Source organism: Cicer arietinum, chromosome 5, assembly GCF_000331145.2.
Source record: "Cicer arietinum cultivar CDC Frontier isolate Library 1 chromosome 5, Cicar.CDCFrontier_v2.0, whole genome shotgun sequence".
NCBI classification, from domain to species: Eukaryota; Viridiplantae; Streptophyta; class Magnoliopsida; order Fabales; family Fabaceae; genus Cicer; species Cicer arietinum.
In genome coordinates, this window is record NC_021164.2 from 61749627 (window position 1) to 61759679 (window position 10053).

Here is a 10053-nt window from a genome sequence, read left to right on the forward strand (position 1 = left end):
AGTGTACAAGTTAGGGAAGAAGGAAAAGAGATTACCCTTCAACGGCTGAACGGACATCGTTAATGGAAGCTGTGCTGGAAGGTTTTAAGCAAACCTCGACTACAATAAGCAAAATTAAATGAAAGTTAGTTGAGAAATGAGAATGTATGTATGAAGTAAAGGAAGGAAGGATAGAGAGTAGTACCAGGGACAAGAACTTTGTCCTCCGGAGAAAGAGAAGGAGGATGAGGTGAGTGTTGGGAAACGGCACCGTTTTGATCAGTTGGGGGATTTTCCTCAGTTTCCATAGGGGCGCTCATTTCGTAGCTTTTGTGTGAGTTGAAAACTGGGTTTGTGGGATATGAAGACAAAAATTGAACCAAGGTTTCCTTTTAATTTCGGCGGGAAATCAAAAACCCAACACCGATGCTGCTGCTACTACTTTCCATAACTGCTTTATAGAATTATTTTGACTCGCATATTTTACAACAAATTTTCATGATAATTTGAGTAGTTAACATATGATGAATTTTAAAATATATATATAAACATAAATTAAAATTCAATTGATGTTATATATATATATATATATATATATATATATATATATATATATATTCGAATTTATGAAATTATGATTAATGAAGTTTAAAATTGTATTTTCGGATGAATAAATTGTAAATTTGCAATAAATTATTATATTTATTAATATTCATTAATGAATAAAAAATTAATTATTCATTTAATATAATTAGTTATATATTTAAATTGTATTAATCATTAATTTGTTGTCAAATTTATATATTACTATATCATTTTATTATATTCACAAATATGTCGTCGAGTGCATATTTAAATAGGTCAAACACATAGCAAAACTACTTGTACAAAAAAAAAAGACTTAATTGCAGTTTTAGTCTTTCTATTTTAGCTGAATCGCAAAAGTAGTCTCTCATTTTATTTTTCTTCAGTTTTGACTCCAAACATAATTTTAGTCTAAAACTTGATGAATCTTCAATTTTTTAAGCCGTACCACACCATTTATGATAATAGATTTCAGATACAATTGTTGCACCACGAGATCTTGAGGCATAATATAACTTAAATAAATGCAAAAATAATGAAAGTTCATCAAGTTTTGAACCAAAATTCTGGTTGGAAGACCAAAACTGGGGAAAAACAAAATGAGGGACTACTTTTACGATTCAATTAAAATAGAGAAACCAAAACTACAATTAAACAAAAAAAAAATTAAATGCACCTTCTTTTTATTTTATTTAAAATAAACTTTTAGTTCTCTTATTATAAAAATTGATTTCTTTATTCTATGTTAACTAATCATTAGGATTTGTTGTCTTTCGTCATTTTTTACGGCATGTCACTCTCCTATCGATGACACGATCTTTAGATAATATTTGTGAGTTGAATAAAATAATTTTTATGTTATTATTTTTGTAATTAATGTTATTATTATTTTATTTATATATTAAAATATTAAAAAATAAATAAATTTTAAATATTTTAAGTTTTACTTTTAATTTATAAATTAAATGAATTTGCTTTTAATATTTTAAGTATAAATAAAATAAAGATGAAATAGTATTAAAAATGTAATACATTTAAATATTAAAAATAAATAAATAAATTTAAAGATTTTAATGTATTAATAAAATAAAATAAATTTATTTTTAATATTTTAATATATAAATAAAATTAACTATAACAATAATGACTTAGAAATATTTTATCCAATACACAAATATTATTTAAGTGATATGTCATTAGTAAGAGTGTCATATCATCAAAAATAGTAGAAAGGATAAAAAAATCCTAATAATTAATTAATAAGAGGACTAAAATCCTGATTTTAGAAGTAAAGAATTAAAAATTAATTTTAAACAAAATAGAAGGACCAAAAATATATTTTTAAAAAAAATATAGCAAAACTACTAAAGTGTAGCATGGTGATTTTAAAGCTCTAAGTGCATGGGTCATGAAGAAAAAAAAAACTAAAATTGAAAATTATGCATAAAAAACAAAACAATATTTTTTTAATATAAAATTTGTATATTTAAACAATTTTTAGTGTATTTAAAAATTTAAAAACACATGTTCCGATGCATTTTTAATGTATCATCATTTTTGAATTTGATATACGGAATTATGATGAAATAGAGTTCTCATCTATGCTCAATGACGGGTATTGATTTACATAATTCCTCCTATCATAATTTAAATATTCAAAGACTTAAAAAATGTCTTTTAAATAGTATCTACATTAGAATTGAAATAATGTTATAAAAAAATATATAAATTATGTCGATTAATTGATCGTACTTTAAAATATTATCTAAATGTTACTAATAGTTGTAGACAATATTTGAAAAAATTTATATTTGTTTGATTTTTTTTTTTTATCAATTTTAATGAATTTTATAGTTATTAATTATTATTTTTCTTTGTTTTTTAATAAAATTAAACAGAAATATATATTTATAGACACACACTACAAGGTTGTCCTTTGAATGAGCCACTACAACCAAATTTTTTAAAATATAAAAAGGTTAAATTACATCTCTAGTCCCTTAACTTAATTTCAGGTAACTTTTAGTCATTTATCTTTTTTTTCTTCCCGATTTTGTCTTTTATTTTAATTTTAAGTGACAATTTGATATTTTATGTTTTAAAATTTCAACAATGTTATTCTTTTTTATACAAAAATTCAAAAAAATCATCAAAATTTTCGACCAAAACCCATAAAATTAATAATCATCTTCAATATAATGCAAATTTTGTCAAATCCATAACTCAAATATTCAAATACACTCATATTTTCATCTCCAACAACATCAAATAAAGAATGAAAATATGAGTTTATTTCAAGATTTAAGTTATGAATTTGACTAAATTTGTATTTTACTGAAGATGATAATGAATTTTATGGGTTTTGTTTGAAAATTTTGATGATTTTTTTGAATTTTTGTAAAAAAAAATGACAACGTTGTTGATATTTTAAAACATAAAATATCAAATTGTCACTTAAAGTTAAAATAAAGAACCAAGTCGGAAAAAAAATAATATAAAAGACTAAAACATTACCTGAAATTAAGTTAAGGGATCGCAAATATAATTTAGCCAATATAACAGCAACAACAAATTATTAGCAACACACAATGTTTTATTTATAAATGGTGATGTTCTCCATGAAGTTCTTTAGCAAATGATAATTTTTCTCTAGTCAAAACAATGAAAGTAAATCGGTATATAATTTTTGAAAAATAATATTTTAGTATTTTTTTTCTTTCAAAAAGGGTTATTTAGAAAACCCCTACAATTAATCTAAGCATACTTCTGAATACTAATATGATAAGTATATGAAAATATACATTAAATTATTTATTCAAAGACATAAATATAAAAGGTATATCTTTTAAGTAAGAAAATATATTAATATGTCATACCAAATTTATGTGCAGGCCTTAATTTCTTTACCATAAAGTAGTAGTAGTATAAAGAAAATATTAAATAAACAATAATTAAGCCATCGCACACATGGTATATATATAGATATATATGGTTTATTAATAAGATGGATACATGATAACGGGTGGCTAAGCAGGAATTTATTTAATAGAAACACATGAGTGATGTTTTGTTAAGATATATAGCCTGCCTAGCAAAGTAGCTATAGCAGCTGCTTATGGCCTGTATGTCTTCCATTTGTGCAACTCAAGACCGCCTGGTCGGTTCCTTCGAACATCTTCGTATATCACTTCTTCACGATATCCTACCTGAGATGGTTCTTCTTCATACCTGATCACTTCAACCTTCTCACGGAGGATCTCTGGGTTGTTGTTGTGGTGGTGGTGGTGGATGCCGTGACGAGATCCTTCGTTGTATCGAACAGCTTCGATCTCATCATCCTCATAAACAACCTGCCTCTTGTTGAAGGCCATTTGAGCGTTTGGGTAACGAGGGACGTCAGTGAGAACACTTGGCTCTCTTCGGAGACCTGAAATGTGATTGTAGTAGTCCTCGGGTCTCACCATTCTCTTGGTTTCTTGTTTTGTAGATATACAATTACTGGAACAAGCACAATATTTTATTTGGTAACGTCGGTCTATTTATATATGCAGATAGATATATATGATATATGCTATTCTTTATCTTCTTTATAATTGAATCTAATTCCATTCCTTAATTTATATTCGATTCATGTACCTCAAAAGAGGATGCGCTGGACCAAATGCTTTTAACTTCTCTGCAATCACAACAAGAGTCGATAGATATTTAAATCACGTTGCTCAAAATTGATTTTTACTTCAAAATTATTATTTTTTATTTTTTATTTTTTATTCTTAAGCTGATTTCAATGGTAGAGAGAAGCAATTTTAAACTTGCCACTATTAAGTGCATCTCTTATTTTTATTTTGTAGGAGTCAAAATCAATACTAAATGTGTAAAATTAATTTTGACGTTTATGGATGTTATGAGTATAATTAATTTTTTATTTATAATTGATTCTAATTTAAAATTAAAATTTATAATTTTTATATTTAAATATGATTTTTACATTTAAATATATCGTTGGATTCAGTTTTACATAAATATATCTAAATATAAATTTTTTTATATTCAAATTACTTTTAACTAAAATTAATTTAATCACCTATAACTAAATACACAATAAAAATACTCAAATTACAAGGGCAATTCTTTTGACGATTGACATAAGAATTTTAAAATTAGGCCTTCCCTATTTGAGAATATATTTTGAAGGGAGAAGTACAATTATTTGAGAGCATAATAGAAAATTGATCTTACTTGATTCTCAACAAACGTCAGTTCATAAAATTCTTTAAAAATGCTACGCGTATTGATTGGGACAAATATCATGAGGCCATATGTGGAATTCTAACCATGATAGCATAAAAGCATTTTGAGTTTGGATCCACTATAACAAATGTACACGGTAGAGATGTTTGCGGTGAATTCGATTCAAAAGTTAAATTTGGATGATAATTCAAAAAAGTCAAATTTAATTTAAATTAATGCCGTTTAATTTAATTTGATTTTTGGTCGATTCAAATAACAGTTTATTAAATATTATTTTAATTAGTATTATAAAATTACATTAAGATAATATATTTGAAGCAAATACCGATTCCGTTTGATACAGATTTTTTTAAAAAATATTATAACATTATTTCTTTGTGTTATAATTTTTTTTTGAAATAATTTTAAAAATAAAGTTTCAAATAAAAGTTAGTTTAAATAAATTATTTTAAAATATCATTTTAAATACTTCATCTATTTGTTGTAAGTTTTTATGGATAATAAAATTTCAAAAAAATATTAAAATGAAAAATTATTTTGAGAAGTTCATCATAAAAATTATTTTGGAGAGATATAATTAAAAATATAAATTTTATCATGTAAGAATATCTAATAATGATTATCTAAATTATTAAATGTCAAAATTATTTATTTTAATTCATAAAAAATAACTTATATTATTTCAAATAAATTTTCATAAAAATCATTTTTAGAAACATAAAGTTAAATATTTTATGGACAAATATCATTTTTTATATATATTTTAATGACAACAAAACTTAAGAAATAAATAATTAATTTTTTTGAATTATGATCTACTAATAATTGCACTTGAGTTTTATTTAAGGAACATTGTATAAGTGAACAAGCAAGAATCCATTTATTTCAACAAAGTGCATAAAATTGATGACAAGATCATTATGGAAAAAGGAAGATCATTATGGAAAAAGGAAGATCATTTTGATTTATTAAAAACAGAAATCTGATAAACAAAGAATGTTCTGATTATTAAACAAAAAACCGAATAACGTTTTTTTTACATAATTATGTAAAAGGAATAACGCTATCTACGGTTCTAAGATAACAAGAATTATCAAATTCTTAAATAAAATATTGGTTCTATTATTTACAATCTATTCTATAATTTCACCAGAAATATACAAGGATTGGTTCAGTAAAAGAATCACTCCAAATAACAAAGGTAAAAGTTATGTTTCATAATTTATCAAGCAAAATTGTTCTCCATGTTTGAGCAAGCATCAAGTACGAAATGGACAGATTCGATTGGACACTTCAGTTGTACCTCTGAGTAGTCTACACACGTGATAAAAAGTAAGGAATCACTTCAAAACAGTCGTGAGAAGTTCAAAATCTAGCAAATCACTCATAACATAAACAAATACCATTATTTTTTTCATAACTTTAATCCAAGAACGTTCTCGTTTACAAAGAGAAAAATATATTATAATTTAAGATTGACCTAGGCTATGAAATTACATTTATCTACACTACAAATCATCAATATTCATTACATAGGAATTTAATAATCTACACAATATCGTTTTGACAAATTCGTTCAAAGAGGATCAACAAAAAAATATAATCCAGAACAAACAATAAGATCAATCTACAAATCTATGATTAAAAAGTACAACAAGGATAGAAAAACCAATATTGCATATCTGTCAAAAAAGTAACACGCATACAGAGCAGAAAAGCATGACACATAACAACTGTCAAAATCCAGCACTCATACAAAACAAAAACGAATAATGTTCTTGTTTTACAAAAGAACATTATGATTATTCTCTTTTAAGAGCATAATTAAAACAGATAATTATTCACAATCCAAACCACAATTTAAAGAGTATCAAGACTGCTCAAATCAAAGGTGAAGCCCAATACTCGAGCTGAATTCCTAAATGAGAAAAACGACCTCAAGATTGATCTCCAAATTGATGAGTTATGAGCAAATACACAAGTACATTGTACTTACAATATTTTGGAGAAAAACTATGCATAATTCTGACAGGAAACAATACCAAACTGGCATTTCATAGCTCACCCGCGTTTTCCATCAAACCCAAAACAATAATGTTATTCGATTGTCAAGAACGTTATGGACAATAATATAAACACATATGTTTAATTGCTTTAAAATATATCTAACACTTGATACGTGTGTCCAACAACTATATTCATTTTAAACTAAATATTCAAAAAAAAATTATTACCTATAAATTAAAGATCAATTGGAAGATGAATGCAAGAGTTAAATTTATAAATCTACCAACACTTGTTCAAGTAAGAACTCAAAAACTCTTCAAACAAACTTCAGCTCTCTTCACTATATATTTGCGTAATTATTTACTGAGTTTGCCTTTTATTTATCTCAAACAAGTGTTGAGAAGTTTCAATATCCCAAACACTTTTATCATACACATAATTTGTAACTCAAGTTTATTTTTTATGTAGATTGATTGTTTTTGTAAAAATCATTTCAAGGCTAAAAGGTGATTGTAAAAATCATTTATATGTTAAGGTGAAAATTGTAATTGATCCAGGTGTGATCGAGAGAAAAGGTGTGAAGGAGAACATTTTTGATTCTGAAGCACATAATAAAAATCTCACGGTTGTGACATTTAGACTCGGTATGAATTGTTTTTCTCTTATTTTCATTTATTTATCACTCACTTATCACCGATGACATCATAATTTTTTTTTATTATTATATTACTAACAAAGAACATTATGCTTTTATTGTTTATCAAACTATGATAATTCTTGAGTTAAAATATTTTTAATACATAAATTAATTATAAAAAGGGAATCACAATTCAAACCATTTTTCTTGTGATTGGCATTGTTACTTCACCCATTGTATACAATATAATAAAAATTAGCATTATTAGTGAATAACATTGATCAATTATATTTAAAAGTATATAAAATAATAATAGAAATATATCACATTAAACAAATAAGTATAATTAAAAAATAATTCAAAGTGGCACATAATAGTTTGATATAATGTCTCATACTAATAAAAAAATAAAAAATATCAAACTTATAAATACAATTAAGTTTAATTTTAAAAATAAATATAAAATTTTATCTGATTCGAGTAGAGTTCACAAAAGAATATCCAAATAAATTAAATAATATTTAATTTTTGTGGTTTTCAGATTGGTTTGTAGTGATTTTTGGATTGGTTTAGAGGTAAACACCTTAATACATGACATATTGTGGAGATTATTAAATCTTGATAAACTTCAATTTAGTATATTTTTTTAAGTATTTTTATAGCAATTATATATTATTATATAAATTTTTAACTTAATTTGCTCTTTGTTTTCGAACGGATGAAAAAATAAAAAAGAATAAAAATAGTAATATATTATATGTAATATTTTACTTATTATATATCATATGTATTACATATACTATATTATTATTCTAAACATAAGCTGCAGGAGGAATATAAGAAACTGGGGCCGCACATTAAGTTCAAAAGCCATACTGCACGCAAAGAAAAAGATAAATACTTCAGAGTCTTTGGAGTATTTAGATTTAGAGTAGGAATTCTTAAATTTTGGAGTAAAAGTCGTTTTTTCATCAATTTTTATTTTTTAATTTGATATATATCATTATTCTGTTATTCATGATTTGATTTGATGTATATGACAATGGTTAATCGAACTCTATTATAAGATTTTGTAATCGAGATTTATTTTAATTTTACTATTTAACTAATTTTTTTATTATTATCAATTAATTATTAACGATCATACTACAATTAATCGGTAGACTTAGAGAATAATTTAGACTACAAATTATTACCTGATCAAACTTAATTTTAGTATTTCAATAATTCAATTTATATATATTTTATGTTTTTCTTAAATTTAAATTTTTGCATGACCAAACAAGTGATTAATTTAAAAAAAAAATATTAATCACGAATAATCAAATAGATTAATAGTTTTAATAAATAGATTAATAATTAAATCAAAACAAATGAATATGAATATAACTAAAATTGGAGTAATTAAAATTACAAGTGAAATTGTGAACTATGTTTCTCTCCACTAATCTCCATGTTTGCGTTTTTTTAATTTTGTTCTTAATTATTTACTATTTGATTCATAATTAACATTTGTGATTACAATAATCTTTTATACTACTTACGTGATAAAATACATTTGCTTTAAGTGTCTTTTTAAGGCAACAAATCTAAAGAGTTGTAGGAGATCCATGTCAAAATTGATCAATTTAGAGTTCTTATAAATTCTTTTAAATATAATAAGATTTAAGTACTTTCGCCGTATTTAATGATAGTATTCGTTACATACTATCTATACAATATAATAAAGCAAACATATAAGATGCTTTCGTTGAGAATGTAGTGGCCAATTAAAAAATAAAAAGTTAGAAATAACCACATGGTGCACATTTTTTTAAGACACAAATAAAACTTCTATTCCATCACCACGATTCAAGTGCGTTGAGAATTTAGTGGCCAATTAAAAAAATGAGAAGAATGAATTAAAAATAAAATATAATCAATTACGCGACTCGACATGATAGTTTTTTTTTGTAAGTAATGGTTTATACACAATTCCCTTTTAATTTTTTTTTTACCAAAGATTCGTTATTCATCTTGTGTCTAAAAAAAACTAGATTTTGCTCTTTCAATTTTTCCAAAGAAAGAGTCTTGGATTTTGGTTGTTAGAACTACAACTAATAAAATTCGTGAACGGTTGTATACAATTTCGTTTTTTTGGTGTTGCGTCTAACTCTAGAGCATGTAAAACAATCGAACAATCATTAAAATTTGGTAAATTTATTTATAAATTTTGTCTAAAAAATTTGTATGTATATATCCTCCAACATTTATTTGTAAGATTTATCCTACTAACTCTGGTTCTAAAATTCTCTAATAGTTACAGTTAACACGAACACGAACTTTTATCTATGAATTCAAACAACTTAATTTCTAGAATATTAATTAAAAAACAATTATACATTTTATTTTCTAAATTTATTATTAAATATCGTACAAATTAAAAGGATTCATGAAGACTAACATGCACATTTAAACATAAAAGATATAAAAGATAATCATAATTTTTATTATATGTATTCTATTTTTTTTTTGTAATGGAAAGATTATTTTTCTTTAATATTTTATAACGAGTAGTACGAAAGATATTTTGCCACTTGATACAGCAAAATTTA

General features: G+C 24.3%; 2 protein-coding genes across 2 annotated transcripts in view; both read right to left on the reverse strand.

Annotated features, from left to right (window-relative positions):
- Positions 1-476, reverse strand: part of LOC101509415 (pachytene checkpoint protein 2 homolog) — a 13407-nt gene extending 12931 nt beyond the window's left edge. The window contains exons 1-2 of the mRNA XM_004501815.4: positions 185-476; positions 36-99 (exon numbers count right to left, since the gene is read on the reverse strand). Of these exons, the coding sequence (XP_004501872.1) occupies positions 36-99; positions 185-299 (179 nt within the window). The 5' untranslated portion in view covers positions 300-476. The remainder of the gene's footprint in view (positions 1-35; positions 100-184) is intronic.
- Positions 477-3505: 3029 nt separating this feature from the next.
- Positions 3506-4087, reverse strand: LOC101509740 (uncharacterized). Its single transcript, XM_004501816.4, has one exon. It carries the CDS (start codon positions 4026-4028, stop codon positions 3678-3680), a length of 351 nt encoding a protein of 116 aa, XP_004501873.1. The 5' UTR covers positions 4029-4087; the 3' UTR covers positions 3506-3677.
- Between the last annotated feature and the right edge of the window lie 5966 nt (positions 4088-10053).